Genomic DNA, 18237 nt, shown 5'->3' with positions numbered 1-18237 from the left:
GTTCCCAACTTGTATTGAACCTCTCTCTCTGCAGTACCTCCCCACGTTAAGCACTTTGTCACTATCCTAGTTTCAGGCCCTTATCTCTGTTGTAGTAGCTTCCCAGGCATTTACTTTGCCTCAGAACTATTGTCTGCAACCCATCATTCACACAAATAATTTCCTTAATGCACTTACTCTTATTAAAAATTCATGTTTGTTCTACATATATATATATACACACACACACACACACTTCTTCAGAGGGGGTCCTGGAAAATCTGAATTCAGTTTTAAGCTTTAGTAGCTTAATATAAGCTTAATAAACTGAAAGATTTTAAAAGTACACGAGGACTTCTGGGACATGCTGTATGCCTTGTTGTCTGCTTATTAGAACGGAAACTTCTTGTGAGTAGAGATTGTGTCATTTGCTGTATTTATATTCTCTGAGTGCCTGGCTCATAGTAGACACTTAATGTCTCTGACATATTTTGGCTAAGTGAGCCTGGGCAAGTCTTTTAACCTGTTCCAGGCAACTTAACTCCTCTAAACATCATGACAGTAGTAGGTCTGCCTTGGAAAACGGAGTTCCTTACACCATTTTATTCATCGGTCAGAATAAGTAAGGTACTACTTATTACTTTTTAAAGTGTACTTTGTTTCTCTTTTTTTGGGGGGGGGTGGAGCAATGAGGGTTAAGTGACTTGCCCAGGGTCACACAGCTAGTAAGTGTCAAGTGTCTGAGGCTGGATTTGAACTCAGGTCATCCTGAATCCAGGACTGGTGCTTTATCCACTGTGCCACCTAGCTGCCCTAAAGTGTACTTTGGACAGCTTTCATTGCCAAAAAGTCTTTTCTTGAATTAAATTTATATCTACCTAGCTGGAACTTTCCCCTTCACCCTCACTTCTATCATTGCTCTGTTATGTCCTTTGATATGAGATAGAACAAGCTATTTTCACAGAGCTATTCTGTGTCCCCATAATTTTCCAGATACCATTATGAAAATAGAGGACTATCACTCATTATTATTATTATCATCACTGTCTCTCTAAATAGAACCTAAACCCACATTTTGGTGGTTTATGTCACAATGTTGATTCATATTTAGCATGGAATATACCAATTCTTAGGTGGCGTTTGTCATTTAAAATAAAACAAAACTGTTGCCTAATTAATATTGTGAAGTTGATTTTTTAACTCAAGCATAAATGTTTATTTTTATCTCTATTAATTTCATATCTTAAAATTTGGCCATTTTTGTCCCAAAATAGCATGAGAAACTATGTGAAATGTTTGTTAAAATCTGGGTATAGTATATCCCGAACATTCTCTTTAGCCATCAGCCTAGTAACTCTGCCAACAAACAAAATGAGGTTAGTCTGACAAGATCTGTTCATTTTAAAGTCCTATTGGCTCTCTGTGATCATCACTTCCTTTTTCCTATATTCACTAACACCCACATTAATAGTAAATTCAAGGATATTGCTAGATATTGGAGTCAAATTTAACCTGTTCCTTGTTAATAAAGTATAGTCATTTTGCAGTCACAGATGCTATTCCTATAAAATTTTGCCTATTAAGTAAAAAAAAAATCAACATCTTATGTTAGTATCTCTATTTCACCTTGTTTATTACTGACATTTTCTGAACTTTTGTATGAATATCAGAGGACATATTTCTGATTACTGCATCTATTCTTGGATATTTATGAGATACCTGTGAATTACTGACTTTCACACATACACACAACAAACAGGTATGTATATACATACACACGTGCATATATATACACACATATATACATATATTGATGTGGCAGATATATGTATAATACACATGTGGGCAATTTTCTTTGCTCTTCCATCTCCCCCATTTCTGTTTAATTCCTCTTAATTAAATCTAGATGCTTCCAAGAAAATGTATATTTAAGCTTTCATATCTTATTTTTCATGGGTTACTTTTCTTATGCATTTTCCACTATTGAAAAAAAAAACAATCAGGGGCAGCTAGGTGGCACAGTGGATAAAGCACCAGCCCTGGATTCAGGAGGACCTGAGTACAAATCCTGTCTCAGACACTTGACACTTACTAGCTATGTGACCTTGGGCAAGTCACTTGACCCTCACTTCCCGGCAAAACAAAACAAAACAAAACATGTCTTTGTTGTTTTTTTTTAATCACAAAAGTATTTTATTATTTTCCAATTACATGTAAAGATAGTTTTCAACATTTATTTTCATAAGATTTTTAGTTCCAAATTTTTCTCCCTCCCTTCCCTCCTTCCTCCCCATGACATAAAGCAATCTAATATAGGTTATATTTGTATAATCAGATTAAATATATTTCTGTATTAGTCATGTTTTGAAAGAAGAATCAGAACAAAGGGAAAAACCTCAAAAAAGAAATAAACAAAAAAGTAGACACAGTATGGTTCGATCTGCATTCAGATTCCACAGATTTTTCTCGATGTGGAGAACATTTTCCATCATGAGTCCTTTGGAATTATCTTGGATCACTGTACTGATGAAAAGAGCTAAGTCTATCACAGTTGATTATCACACAATGTGACTATTATTGTGTACAAAGTTCTCCTGGTTCTGCTCACTACACTCAGCATCAGTCCACTTAAGTCTTTCCAGGTTTTTTCTGAAATCTGCCTGCTCATCATTTTTTACAGAACAATAGTATTCCATTCCATTCATGTACCACAACTTGTTCAGCCATTCCCCAATTGATGGGCATTCCCTCGATTTCCAATTCTTTGCCACCACAAAGAGAGCTGCTATAAATATTTTTGTACATATGGGACCTTTTCCCTTTTTTATGATCTCTTTGGGATACAGACCTAGTAGTGGTATTATTGGGTCAAAGATTATGCACAGTCCCATAGCCCTTTAGACATAGTTCCAAACTGCTCTCCAGAATGGTTGGATCAGTTCACAGCTCTACCAACAATGCATTAGTGTTCCAATTTTTCCACAGCTTCTCCAACATTTATTATTTCCTTTTTTGTCATATTAGTCAATCTGATAGGTGTCAGGTGGTACCTCAGAGTTGTTTTAATTTGCATTTCTCTAATGAATATTGATTTAGAGCATTTTTTTTCATATGGCAATAGATAGCTTTGATTTCTTCATTTGAAAACTGTCTGTTCATATCATTTGGCCATTTCTCAATTGGGGAATGACTTGCATTCTTATAAATTTGATTTAGTTCCCTATATATTTTAGAAATGAGGCCTTTATCAGAAACACTGGCTATAAAATTATTGCCCCTTTTTCTGCTTCCCTTCTAATTTTGGATGCATTGTACAAAAACCTTTTTAATTTAATGTAATCAAAAGCATCCATTTTGCATTTCACAATATTCTCTATATCATTTGGTCATAAATTCTTCTCCTCTCCATCATGTCTTTGTTTTAAAGTATATATGCTTAAAGATAGATTGGATTCCATCTTTAGCCAGGGGCTATGTACAGAATGATGGTAAAATGATGGAGATTCTCCTCTTCTCTTAGCAACTTTGAGCTGCTGGCTATTAGAGAGTAAGGATAAGGAAAAGGAGATATATAGAGATAGAGATATATGATATGTAAGTATGGAATTAGCTATGTTTGACATCTTCCACCCCCACCCTCATCTCAATTTATTTGTAGGTCTCAAGGTAAGTTGAGTAGGAATTAGAAAATGGGAAAAAATATCAGAAAACCAAAGTACAAAAAGATAGCTTTAAGCAAAGTGCCTTGTAAGTCGTGGATAAAGTACAGCCATTTTACTGTCATGAATACTACCTCAAATATCCTCGCATCTTACATTAATGTCTCTAATTTCACCATGTCTTATTACTGACATTTGATAAGTTTTTGTATGAACATCAGAAGGTATGCTTGTTATTGCTTTCTCTATTCTTGGAGGAGACATATATGAATTACTGGTTCTTTTTATACACATATAGACTTATGTATGGATACATATATTCATACATATATACACATATACAAATGAACACATATATAGATATATTATAATAACAAGAGCAATGATGACAAATACTATTATTACTATTAATTCTGATAAGATAGACAAGAAAGGTGGACATCATCTTGATTTGGAGTTACCAGGAGATGGCTTCTTAGAAGATATGAACTTTGACACAGGTCTAAAAGGAAGCTTGACAAGGGGGTAGGAGGGAAGGGTGGATATTCTAGCCACATAATATGAATGAAAGGGATTAAGGATAAAGAACCATGATTGATCAATTTAACTTAACTGGATCATAATTTATATACTGGGTAGTGGAGGAAGATAAATTTTGGTGTATAACCTTGATAGTTATCCTGAGATATTTGATAATGATATGCCCCTTCTTTTCCTTTCCTTTAAATGTAGCTGTACTGTAGTCTGGCCAAAAGTCCCAACATGCAAGGTTTCCTCACCAATGACTCTGGTTTACCCCCTTTCATCCTAACTGGCTTCACAGGACTCGAGGACTCCCAGGAGTGGATATTCCTGCTGTTTGGTGCCCTCTATTCTGTCTCTGTTGTGGGTAATTGCCTGATCCTCTTCATTGTTAAGGAGGAGGAAAGTCTCCACCAGCCTATGTACTACTTCCTTGCTGTGCTGTCAGTCAATGACCTTGGTGTGTCATTGTCCACACTGCCCACTGTGATGGCCACCTTCTGCTTCCATGCCAGAGAGATTGCCTTTGAGGCCTGTATGGCCCAGATGTTCTTTATACATTTCTTCTCTTGGACAGAGTCAGGAATCCTTCTGGCAATGAGCTTTGACCGCTACATAGCCATCTGTAACCCACTACGATATTCTACCATCCTCACCAATGCCCATGTTACTCAAATTAATTTTGCAATTATACTCCGAAGCTTCTTCATGGTTTTCCCACTTCCCTTCCTCCTGAAACGCCTGCCCTTCTGCAAAGAAAATACCCTGTCTCATGCTTACTGCTTACACCCAGATCTGATCCACCTACCCTGTGGGGACAGCACTCCAAACAGCATATATGGTCTCTGTATTGTGATTTCTGCTTTTGGCCTGGACTCTGCCCTCATCCTCCTCTCCTATATACTCATCCTCCGCTCTGTACTGGCGATTGCTTCTCGGGAAGAACGACTTAAGACACTCAACACATGTGTTTCCCATATCTGTGCTGTTCTCATCTTTTATGTGCCCATGGTGGGCGTGTCCATGGCCCATCGCTTTGGGAAGCATGCCCCTCCAGTTCTAAACACAGTCATGTCCTACATCTACCTCTTTGTCCCTCCCATGCTCAATCCTGTCATCTACTCCATCAAGACCAAAGAGATCCGCTGGAGGCTCATCAGGATTTTCTCAGCACCTAGCTCTGTTCGGAGGGAGCTGAGATAAAATGCCCCCTACCCCATTTGCTGTAGTTCTTTCTGGGTTTGGTAAAGAAGCATAGGAAGTCCATTTCCTCCTAGTTTCTATACCTATCATTTGGGTAAGGTGCCAGGCACTAGGAAGACAAGGGAACCTGGGTGATGGTTATGTGATCTAATTTGATTGGACTAACTTTTGTGGTACAGTTCACTTGAGTCATAGACTACATCAGACAATTCTTCTCAGTTATATGGTTTTTTCTAAAGGTCCTACTCTTCTCAAGTAATATCTGCTTTTGTAAGGAATGATATCCTAAAAATAGTGCTATAAAATGCATCCTTGGTGAGTTATACTTTCCCACAGAAACACTGTGAAGATGGAGACTTGACCAAGGACTGGATTCAAATAAATAATGTATGTGACCAACTATTATCATAAAAACAAAGATATAAAAACTGTAAACCAGTCTTATAAAATGAGCATTATTAACATGCCAGTTTACTATAAAGTTCACATAGAGAAAAAAGTATAGTCCAAAGCCATCATAAATTTGTTTGTATTTACTTGGTATATATTTATTTATGAGAGGTCTTATAGCACAGTGGATAGAAAACAGTCTTGCTTGTGACATACACCAATTTTGTAATCCCTGGGCAGGTCGCAGTGCTCCAGGCACTTTCGTAAGACTAGAAATCTCAGAGAGGATGTTGACAAAAGTTGAACAATTTATTTGATTGGTATGAAGATTCTTCTTCTTCTTCTTCTTCTTCTTCTTCTTCTTCTTCTTCTGCTGCTGCTGCTGCTGCTGCTGCTGCTGCTGCTGCTGCTGCTGCTGCTGCTGTCTGGTGCAAATCCTGATAAGTTGTATGACTTTATGTGTGTGCATGTTTTTTCCCCTTGAAATTATTTAAGCACTTCAAGGGCAGGAGACTGCTTAATTTTTGTCTTTGTATTCTCAAGCCCTAGCACAGTGCCTGGCACATAATGGATATTTTTAAAAGCTTATTGATTGATCAACTGAGGTAAAATGGATCATTTATTATAAAGCATTCTAATTAAATGTTTGTATTATAATTTTATTTTGTCTTATTAAAATTCATAACAAGTGGGCACAGGGCTACTTTGAATAGCCCATCCTAAGAAAACACCATCTGAGAAAGTTTAATCCTTACACCTCTATTTTCTTACCACAAATTTCCCCTTATTATTCAGAGGTTTTCATATGGAATCTATTGAGAGCTGCAGGTAGGTGTTAGTTATGAAAACCAGAAGAGAGCATCTCTAGGCCAACCTCTTTTCTTTGTGCTTTCCTGGCTTTTCCCCATTCTTTATATCTATCCTCTATAGAATCTTCCCTAAGAAGGCCTTAGGGAAGAAAGAAATCACCAGAAGTCATCCGGGCAGGGAAGAGATGGTGGGAGTCTGCCAGTCTCGCTCTTTTGACACATTTTGACACTTTAGGCACATTTTATGGATGTGAATCTAAAGGCTCCGTTAGACCAAAGCTTCTTAAACTGAATGTGGGGGGGGAATCACAAAAAAATTGGCAACAGTAAAAGGTTATGTATACCTATTTTATGTATCTATATAGCTGGGATAGCATAAAAATTTCTCAGGTGAAAAGAGGTCGCAAGTGGAAAAAGTTTAAGCAACGCTGCTTTAGACCAATGCCTGGGGATCTATCACATTCACTAGATCACTCCTTAAACTCACAGAAACTGAGCCAGGGACTTAGTGAAAAATGACAGTGTACCTCCCAGACCATGTTCAAGAACTTTTGCCAATGTCAGGAGATGTTGACGTAGGAAACAGAAGATATCAGGCTTTACAATCTTTAGAGATCGGAGGGGGCCTACCTCTTCCTTTTACCATAGGGGAGGTCCCTTTCTTTCCCTAAACATTGTGGACTACAGTCAGTCCATCAATCCACAAGCATTTAGTAAGCTTTTAAAGTAAAATATGTTAACACCTAAGAGATGGACAGGATGAAGGATGGAATTATTTCTGTGAAACATAGATTATCTCAAGAGGCAGCCCACTTGGTAGATAGCATGCAGGACTCAGAGGCTGGGGATGAAATCACTCTTACCCTTACTAGCTTTTTGACCAGAGGCAAGTTGCTTGCTTAACATCTCTAAAACTCAGTCTGGAATGGTGAAATCACAGGAGCTTACCTATGGATAGAAGAGCCTTTAAGGTAGAGGTGGAGAGGCTGGAATTGCCTGGAGGTGGGGGACAGTGTCCCTAGGACTCTTGGAAGGGGCATGAGGAAATATACCTGATATTTTCTCCTAGACCCAAATATGGCATCTTACACATAGAAAGTACTCAATCAGTTTATTAAATTGAAAAAAAAACCAAAACAGAGGGGTTGTTCTATAATCTGTATGAGTCAGATAGGAGTAGTTAAAAGTGACACAGAGAAGAAGGACTATTGAACTTGTGAAGCTATGTATGTTTTTTTTTTCTTTCTGTTTCTTTTCCTTCTTTCTCTCTTCTCTCCCCCCCCACTTACCTGCTTTTGCTTTCTCTTTTTTCCTTCTCTTTCCTTTCTTTCTCTTTCTTCCTTCCTTTCTTTCTTTCTTTTTTGCAGGGCAATGGGTTTAAGTGACTTGCCCAGGGTCACCACAGCTAGTAAGGTCTGAGGCTGAGTTTGAACTCAGGTCCTCCTGAATCCAAGGCTGGTGCCTTATCCACTGCACCACCTAGCTGCCCCTTGCTTTGCTTTCTTAATAGAAGGTTAGTATGGAATCCTCCTGAGGAGGAAACAACTTCTCATGATGAATAATGGTTACTGGGAACTCTGTGCTGAGTTGTGGCAAAATGGCCATATAGAGACCCATAATTACTACAGGTTGACAAGGACTTTGCCCCAGAAGAGGAAGAGATACATATTTCTCCACTAATTGGTCTTACAGCCAGTATCCCTGTACCTCATTGTCTTCTGAAGAATGGCTATGCATATGCGTGTGTGTATTTACCTAGAGCAAATTACAGTTCACTTGGAGGGGGTGTCGTAGAGACCCTGAAAGGACATCCTGGGAAGGGAGCAGAATATGAGGAGGAAGTCCCCTAGGACTTAGGTAATAGAGCTGGAACTTGGAGAGGAAGAAGCATGTACAACATGGCAGTTTCTTATTTAGATTAAATATTCTTGCTAATTAGTTTCTAAGTACATTTGTTTCTATCTGGTAAGAGTCATGCAGTCAGTATCCTTTAAATTCATAATCCTGAGACAATGTTCTTGCTGCCCCACCCTAGTTACAGTTTTGCAAAACAGACAAAAACATATAGAAGACATTGCTAAAAATTACAAAGATCGGACAAAACAAAAACAAACCCAAAGCCCTTTGGTTGAAATGCAAGTTCAATAAATCTCAACATGTGACAGTTTTAAGAAATCATTTAGGGGCAGCTAGATGGCGCAGTGGATAGAGCAGTGGCCTGGAGTCAGGAGTACCTGAGTTCAAATCCGGCCTCAGACACTTAACACTTACTAGCTGTGTGACCCTGGGCAAGTCACTTAACCCCAATTGCCTCACAAAAAAACAAACAAACAAAAAAAAACCCCAAACAAACAAAAAATCATTTAACAAGCATTTATTAAGCACTTACTATGTGCTAGGCACTATACTAAATGCTGGGAATACAATGTTATTGTTGTTCAGTCATTTTTCAGTCATGTCTGACTCTCCATGACCCATTTGAGATTTTCTTGGCAAAGATACTGGAATGGTTTGCCATTTCCTTCACCAGCTCATTTTCCAGATGCAGGAGACTGAAGCAAACAGGGGTTAAGTACTTGCCAGATGTCACGCAGATAGAAGTGTCTGAAGCTGGATTTTGAACTCAGGAAGAGAAGTCTGACTCCAGACCTGTACTCTATCTACTGTGCCATCTAGCTGCCCCTGGAATACTATACAAGTGGATTTAAAGACAATGTCTGCCCTAAAGGAAGCTTACATTTTTAATGGGTTGAAGTAGTACACATAAAAGAAAGCTGAAAATGGGGATGGGGCATTGGGAGAGGGAAGGTACCGAGTTCAGTGGTATGGTGGTGGAAAGTCCAGAGAATCAAGAGTGAAGCCCCTAAGAAGAAATGAAGAAATGGAATGACCTGAGCACTTTACTTAAAATGGAGGTTCTAGGAAAATTCAACCAATCAAAGGAAGGGTCCACAGAGTAAAGTGAGTTTCTGGGGTGAGGAGGCTGCTGTGGCATGGTAGAGAAAGTACAACAGCTGATTGGTTCAGTGGATAAGGCACTGGACCAAAAGCAAATTTAAATCCTGCCTCAGATAATAGCAGTTGTGACCGAAACTAGTCACTAGCCTCTGTCTGCCTCAGCTTCTGTATCTATAAAATGGGAAAATAACAAAACCTCCTGTCCCCAGTGTATTGTGAGGATGAAATGAGATGATATGCTCTGCAAAACTTAAAGTGCTACATACATGTGAGTGATTATTATTAATTAAGAGTAAAGCTTGGAGGAAAACTGAAGACTAATTAAGAAAAAATATTGCATCCAGGAGTACTCGGTTGTTTCCTTTCTGATAAAAGTTTCCAAATTATTTCGATTTCCCCCAAAGAATTCCTCAAGGCTCTCGGTCATTGTCCTCTTAAGGTCTTGTTTTCTAGTTCTACATTCCCTCAAGAAGTGTCCTTGTTTTTTACAGTACTCACAAAATTTAGGGGGTTGATAACGATTTTCAATTTTCCAGTTTCTCTGCCCTGTTGTTTCCTGTACTGGAGCTAAAATGTCCTGTCTGTTCCTTTCTTCTCTCTCATTTCCTTCGTAAATATATGTTGCTATTTCTTTAAGTCTGTCAGGACTCAAACTATTCCACCCAGGACATTGCTTTTTAAAATATTTCCGAATTTCTGGTAATGACTGGTTTACAAAATGAGAGCAGATAATATGGGCGTCTCTACTGTCTAATGGGTCTAGTCTAGCATATTGCCTGGCATACTTACACAGCCTGTCATAAAATCTATTAGGTCTCTCATCAGGTCCCTTAACTATATCTATAAATTTTTGCCAGTTATCAGTCTTTCTAATACAGGATTCCATTGCCTTCAGCAATGTTTCCCTTGCATCTTTCAACATATCAAAATGCTCAGGGTTATTGGGGTCCCAGTCAGGGTCTTGAATAGGCCACCCCATATCAACCTTTCCTGTGGCTTCCAGGCTGTTTGCTGCAGCTACTATATCTGCTCTTTCTCCTGGGGACAATATTATTTCCATAAGGTCAGTAACATCATTCCAAGTGGGCTGATATGCTCTAAAAAATTGCTCTAAACTGCCTGATAACTGCTGTGGGATCTTCATCAAATTTAGGAGTGCTTTGTCCCCATAAAGCCAAATCCTTGGGTGTAAAAGGTGTGTATTGTCTGAGCTTACGTATAGTACCTTTTTGACCATGGGCGAGGATCTCTTGAAGGGGAAAAATTTTTACTTTCTCTGTCTCCTCTACAGGGGAATCATTTCTTTCTTTCTTTATTTGTTTGTTTGGCATGGAGGAAGTAGAGGGTGAGGGAATAAGAGTTGGGTTATTTGGAATTTCAGTCTGAATGGCCTTGGATTTAGTTGTTCTGTTGGGCGTTTCGGTTAGGCAGGCCATGTCTGTCTGCCAGTCTATCGTTTCAGTTTGGGTGGCAGACTCAGATGTAAACTGGGGCCTGGATTTTCCTATAACGTAAATGTTCAGGTGGACATCTACTTAGGGTTCTTTGCAAATGCCTCAATGTTTGGGGATCAAATGACCCATATTTGGGCCATTCTTCCTGTAATTCCTCATGCCACATAAAACACAGTCTGATAAGCTCTCCTCTGGTCATGGTTGTATTTAGTCTAAGTTTTCCCTCATTCCAATCCATAAGTAGCTTTCCTAATGGGGAATCCCAGGGAATCATCTTTATTCTAACATTATCTAGGACATGCCAAATTCTCCATACCACACCAAAAAGCCCCACAAAACCACAAAGAGTAATAAAAATATATTCAAGTTCAAGCTGGCCAACATCTTTGATTAGTGAAGGTAAAGCTAGAAAAGGGGTACTTAGGGTGTTTAAAAGATCCATTTGAAATTTAAAATAGCCTATACTTGGTAGTTCTTTCCAATTTAAGGGGACAAGGGAGGGGAAATCTTACCCAATCAGAAGATCAGAAGATGAATGTTCGGTTTTCCTCTTCGTGGTCAGCCAAACTGTGTAATTTAAGATTCTAAATGTGGATTCTAATGTGTTCCCCCAGTTTGGGGGAAACTGACTAAAAATCACTGATAAAACGAGTTTAGGTTTTTAAGGGTTTATTGGAAAATAGAAAGAAAAAGATTGAGAACAGAATTCTAACAGCCTGGCATTCCTATCTTTCCTCAAATCTCCTGTGAAGTCCTCTGCCGCCACCACCATCAAGTCCGGAAGCCAAAAAGGCCAGCGCTCTCTGCGCAGGCTCCCTTTCCTCCTTCCTGTCTCCTCCCAGACCATAGGAGGCTCCTCCAGTTGATTGGCTGGTAGACTTGATAGACAGCACCCATGAGCAAGCGTCATTTCCTGACGCCAAGGAAAAGCCACAATGCCTCTGAGGCATTTTCCTCATGGTGGAGGTCTCCACAGCAAGTCTCCAGTAGGTGGCGTCATTCCAATCATTACACAGGCATATGACAAACAATCAACTGGGGATAGAAATACAAAAGACAATATCTGACCTCAGGAGCTTACTGTCCTATTTAAGGGCAGATACATACAGGGGAGTAGTGTCCAGGGAAGGTGAAAGTCACAGGAGCCCCACTCAGTGCTGCTATTCAACACTAAGCTATTGAATGATGCAACGTTCCAAGTGATTCTCAGATAAAGAAAGATTTAAGAACCATTTGGGGGAGGGTGGCTATACTGTAGAAGAGGTGTTCTAAGTTGAGATCTGTGAACTTGCTTTAAACAAACTGATAACCATCTCAATAAAAAGTGGTCTCCTTTTTATTTCTACATATTTTAAGTTATGTATTAAAATATTTTGAGAAATGGTCCATAGGCTTCACCAAACTTCCAAAACCCTGTTGTAGAGGGTACTCCTACATGTGCATTGAGTTGAACCCAATGACTTTTGAGGTTTTTTTCCAAATTGAAGAGTCTGTATCCTTAGAGAACAAAGAGTCTCATTCTGAATTATTGTGCTTCTGTGAAGGGACTTTTTATTTTCACATGAACCATTATCCATCAATGCCTCAAAATGTATTTGGTTTTTTTAAAAACTTAAACATTTCATATGATTATAGATAGCTTTAATTTCTTTGTCTGAAAACTGCCTGTTCATATCCTTTTTGAGAATTTATCAATTGGAGAATGACTTGTATTTTTATAAATTTGGCTCAGTTTCTATATAATTGAGAAATGAGGCCTTTATCTGAGATATTTGTTTCAAAAATTCTTTCTGAGTTTTCTGCCTCCCTTGTAATCTTGGTTACATTAGTTTTATTTGTACAAAAACTTTTTTAATTTTATATAATCAAAATGATTTATTTTACATTTTGTTTTACTCTCCATATATTCTTTGGTCCTAAATTCTTCCTCTGCCCATAAATCTGACAGATAAGTAATTCCATACTCTCTTAATTTGCTTATGGTATCATCCTTTATGTGTAAACCATGTACTTATTTTGAACTTATTTTAGTAGATAGTGTGAGATGTTGGTCTATACCTATTTTCTGCCGTGCTATTTTACAGTTTTCTTTGCTTTGCTTTTTTTTATTACTTTCAGTTTTTGTCAAATAATGAGTTTTTGTTCCAAAAGCTTGAGTCACCGCTGTTAATCAGAAAAATGCAAATTAAAACAACTCTGAAGTATCATGTCACACTTATCAGAGTGGCAAATATAACAAAAAGGAAAATATTGGATGTTGAAGGGGATGTGGGAAAGCTGGGATGCTAATCCACTGCTGGTGGAGTTGTGAAAAGATCCAACCATTCTGGAGAACAATTTGAACTATGCCCAAATAGCAATAGAATTGTGCATACCCTTTGATTCAGCAATACCACTCTTCAGATTATATCCCAAAGACATCCCCCAAAAGATAAAAAATCCATTTGTACAAAAATATTTATAGCAGCTCTTTTGTCATAACTAAGAATTGGAAATGAAAGGAATGTCCATCAATTGGGGAATGACTAAACAAGCTATGGTATATGATGGTGATGGAATATTATTAAACTATAAGAAATGAAAAGCAGGATGATTTCAGAAAGACCTGTAAAGACTTGTATGAACTGATGTATAGTGAAGAGAGACAAGAGAATATTGTACATAGACACAGCAATATTGTTTGATGAAAAACTGTGAATGACTTGACTATTTTAACAATACAATGATCCAAGACAATCCCAAAGGACTAATGATGGGACGTACTATTCACCTCAAAATAAAGAACTGATATTGATGCAATATAGACTAAAGCATGCTATTTTTCACTTTCATTTTTTCTCTTATTCAAGTTTTCATATGCAAAATCACTAATATGGTAAAAAAAATTAACCATTTCAGCAAACACGTAATAAGCTCCTTCTATATGCAAAGCAGTGTACCAGGAGCTGGGGTAGGAAACATAAAAACAAAACAAAATGAAACAAAGTCATTTGCTTTCCATACCCATCCATTCATACCAGCCAACTCTGTGAGGGAACAGCTGCTTCATCAACCAGTTAAAACAACAACAACCAAAAACAAAAAACAAACAAAAACACCCACCTAGATTATTAGCTTTCCCCAGGCTGCAGCAGCCTTAGCTCTGAGCTCCCTGGGGAGCTTCTAGGTCATTGAATCATCCTCCAGACTAACAGGTTTAGGCGTCAGACCAGTCAAGTTTCCTGTTTTAGCATTTGATTCTATTTAATTCATCATTTTGAACATATCCTAATCTATAGGCACTATCTTGTCCTCCTTTGAGGTCAACAGTCAAAAAGTAAGCTTCAGGCTTTTTATTTTTATTTATTTGGTTGTGGAGGTTGGGGAGGAGGAAGGGGGATGACAGAGGTAATCCAGCAGGGAAAATAATTCTGTCCTTATGGTTTTCCATCTCCAGGGCACTCTCCTATCTGTAACACAAGCTTTTTTTTTCTCTCTTTCAGATCAGAATTCATCCTTTATTGGAAATTTAAACTCTTGCAGCATTTTGTTTAGAAATTTGTTTCAAATTTTTAAAAAATCCTGTATTTTGTTTTAAAACAACAGATTTTTGTAAACAAACCTCAAAACAGACTCCTTTGGAAGTTCATTCCTCCACAAGCATTTAGATGATGAACTGTTAACAGAAAGGAACAATGCCATTTAATTTTGATTTTATGGTACTAACATCGATTGGTTTATTTGACCAGTTTTCTTGCCTCTCTCCCTTGACAAAAGCATAAAAAAACTAACAAAATCCCTACTGTTTGTAACCATTATGTGAATTATGTAAAGCTTATTGGACTTTCTTAAGTTGATCATTTCTGCATGTATGGGGAAAAAAATCTTATCCCTATGCCCCTAGGAATTTGGCTCCTAGGTGGCAAAGTGACTAGAGTGCTAGACTTGGGTCAGAAAAACCTGAGTTTGAATCCTATCTTAGACTGTTTGCAACTCTGAGCAAATCACTTAACCCCTCTCAGCCTTAGTTTCTTAATTTATAAAATGGGAATAATAATAGCCCTTACTTCAGAGGATTTTTGTGATCAAATGAGATAACATATAAAGTGCTTTGTGAACCTTAAATATATGCTATATAAAGGCTATCTATTATTTATTATTGTTGTAATTTAGCCAATATTTATTAGATGCTTATTAAATGCAAAGGACTATGGTAGGTGGAGGTGGTAGATGTGGGAAAGGAGGAAATAAAAAAGTTTAGAGGAGACAATGTCATTGATCCTAAGGAGCTCCCAGTCAGAAAGGGTATAGGGCAAGCACATGGATAACTTAAAATATAGGGAAAAAAAGAGGATAAACCCATTGGAAAGGCAAAATAATATAGCACTTTAAAGTTTGCAGGATAGTTAGCAATAATCACAACAAACCTTCAAAGTAGATGCCATAGTTATTAGTAACCTCACTTCATAAATGAAGCTCAGAAAAGTTAAGAAATTTGCATATGGTCACACAGCTGGGAAATGCCCTCCTGAGGAAGAATTTTCACCCAGTGCTTTCTAAATCCATGTCTAATACAACTTGCACTATCTAGGGATTCTTCATTATTAGGGGTCTACGGATATATTTCAGATTGTCCATGAATGTGGATGGTGGACAAAAATAAATCTTCATTACAGAAAAAGAGGATCATACATGAAACCAGGAATCTCTCTATTTGCTTTCAAAGAGAGGGGAAGATAACAATGGAAGAAAGCGCCAAGTTAAACCATGATTGCAATTATAAAATTAATTATAAAGCAATTAAGCTTTATGCACCTTGTTCCTTTTGTGAGTTTTATTTATATTTACCTTTTATTTAGGAAAGACTTTGGTTTTGCTTTGTTTTTTTTTAAACCTAATTTCCTGTAATTAGATTCATAGTGTAACTTGGAACTTTGTTCCATTGTTATCTTTCCCTTTATCTTCCTCCTTCTCTTAAAGGCAATAGAGGAGAGATTCCTGGTTTCATATTTGACCTTCTTTTTCTGTCCTGTGCATCACAGACACTCCTATCAAAGGGCACATCGTAAAGGAGCACAGCACAAATGTGGAAGGCACAGGTATTGAGAGCCTTTTTCTTTCCCTGCAGAGGGAAATGGTCTGACATGCTAGAATTTGTTAAGTGCAGAATAATAAAAATTAAAAATAAAATAAAAATAAAGCCTACACAGGAGTCCTTCTTCCTTCCCCCATTTCCTACTAGGAGGCAGAGATTCTCAAACCCAGGCAATCCCAAGAGTCAGATCCAACCTTGGATCTCTTAGGCATCTTCATATTAATTTCTGAAGGGAGAATTTAGGTCACCTGATTCTTCCCCTCACTCCAATTTGTAGGTACCTAGAACCCCTTCAGATTTGAAACTACAATTTTTAAAAACACTTTTTTTCCCTCCTCCTTCTCCTACCAACTTAATTCCAAACAAATGGGACTCTGTTGCATTTCAAAAAATTAAGAAGTTTTTATAGGTGTAAAAAACTGTGCTAGGGAGGATGAAGGAAACAGAAACCTTGACCTCACTTCCTTCCCCATACTTTAGGGAGCTCCCAATCTGTTTGAAGAATCAAAATTGGCCCATGAAACAAATAGCAACCTGTATAAGACAGCTTATAATCAAATGATGCATTCTGCAGTAGTAGCACATGTTGTTTTTTTTTCTCTATTTTCTCCCTTCATGGGCTAGCAAAGAGCTATACCCATGCCACCTGACTGAGTGAACATCTCTGCTTCTAGCCAAGAAAAGTCCTTAGGGCAGGATCTTCTTGCAGGAGAAGAGGGAGAGTATTCCCTTGCGAATGGGTTTGGTCTTGACGCTATAGATAATGGGATTGAGCACAGGGGGCACGAAGAGGTAGGCACTGGACATGAGAGTGTGAGCTATGGGTGAGGCATGCTTGGCAGCCCTGTGCATCACAGACACTCCTATCATAGGCACATAGTAGAGGAGCACAGCACAAATGTGGGAGGCACAGGTATTGAGAGCCTTCAGTCTCCCTTCCTTGGAGGCGATGCCCAGTACAGTGCGAAGGATTAAGGCATAAGAGAACACTATGAGCAATGAGTCTAGCCCAAAGGAAGCCAGGACGATGGACAAGCCCAGGATGCTGTTGAGGGTGGTGTCAGCACAGGGTAGTTGGATCAAGTCTGAATGAAGGCAGTAGGAATGGGAGAGGACATTGGCACGGCAGAAGGGCAGGCGTTGCAGTAGGAATGGCAGTGGGGCCATGAATGCCACACTCTTCAAGGTGATGGCCAGACCCATGCCAACAATTCGGGGCAGGGTCAGAATTGTCGTATATCGTAGGGGGTTGTAGATGGCCACATAACGATCACAACTCATGGCTAGTAGGACACCAGATTCCATGCAGGAGAAAGTATGGATAAAGAACATCTGAGCCAGGCAGCCGCCCAAGCTTATCTCACGGGCATTAAACCAGAGGATGCCCATTACAGTGGGCAACGTGGAGACAGAAACACCCACTTCAGTGATGGCTAGCATTGACAGGAATAGGTACATGGGCTCATGTAGAGAGGAGTCCACTCGCACTGCTGCCAAGATCAGAGTATTGCCCACGATAGCCACCAGGTACATAGCAAAGAAGGGGATGGAGAGCCAGCCATGTTGTGCTTCTAGACCCGGGATGCCCGTCAGGAAAAAGGGTGAAGGAGAAAGGGTGACATTAGCCAGGACTCCCATGGGTTAATTCTGCCTGTCATTGAAAAGAACAATCCAAGCTTAGCTTCTATTAAGGACCATGGTCAATTCAGTCACATACGCCTCCATATCACATGATGCCATAGTGGAAGGAATCCTGGAGTCAGGAAGACCTGGGTTCAAATCCTGCCTCTCAGACTTACTAACTTAAGTGTGACCATGAGTTAATCATTTAACCTTACTAAGCTACAGTTTCTTAATTTGTAAAATCACAATGAAAGTATCTATATTACTCACATCATAAGTTTATTATGAGATTGAAACAATTGAAATGAAATAACATGCATAAATCACTTTGCAAAAATTTAAACAATCTCAGGAGCTTAATAATAATAATAATAATAATAATAATAATAATAATAATAATAATAATAATAATAATCCCAATGACTTGAGAATTTTTTCTTTGTTTTTGTCCTAGGCCTTGGAGTTCATTAGGACATCCAGTCAACAAGCATTTATTAGGTACCTACTATGTGCCAGGCATTGTGCTAAGGGATAACAAAGAAAAGCAAAAAACAGTTCCTGCTTTC

The 18237-nt window shown here is 38.5% G+C and overlaps 2 protein-coding genes across 2 annotated transcripts; one reads left to right on the top strand and one right to left on the bottom strand.

Annotated features, from left to right (window-relative positions):
• The first annotated feature begins 4400 nt into the window (after positions 1-4400).
• Positions 4401-5363, top strand: LOC122748076 (olfactory receptor 51I2-like). Its single transcript, XM_043993801.1, has one exon. The coding sequence runs from the start codon at positions 4401-4403 to the stop codon at positions 5361-5363; it is 963 nt and encodes a 320-aa protein (XP_043849736.1).
• Positions 5364-16735: 11372 nt separating this feature from the next.
• On the bottom strand, positions 16736-17686 carry LOC122750024 (olfactory receptor 51I2-like). Its single transcript, XM_043996661.1, has one exon. It carries the CDS (start codon positions 17684-17686, stop codon positions 16736-16738), a length of 951 nt encoding a protein of 316 aa, XP_043852596.1.
• Positions 17687-18237: the final 551 nt, after the last annotated feature.

This window comes from Dromiciops gliroides, chromosome 3 (genome assembly GCF_019393635.1).
Source record: "Dromiciops gliroides isolate mDroGli1 chromosome 3, mDroGli1.pri, whole genome shotgun sequence".
In the NCBI taxonomy this organism is placed as follows: Eukaryota; Metazoa; Chordata; class Mammalia; order Microbiotheria; family Microbiotheriidae; genus Dromiciops; species Dromiciops gliroides.
The sequence above is the reverse complement of the archived record's forward strand: the minus strand, read 5'-3'. Positions and strand labels throughout refer to the sequence as shown.

Coding starts and splice junctions, on each gene's coding strand:
- LOC122748076 (XM_043993801.1), top strand. CDS start 4,401: ATGCAAGGTTTCCTCACCAATGACTCTGGTTTACCCCCTTTCATCCTA.
- LOC122750024 (XM_043996661.1), bottom strand. CDS start 17,686: ATGGGAGTCCTGGCTAATGTCACCCTTTCTCCTTCACCCTTTTTCCTG.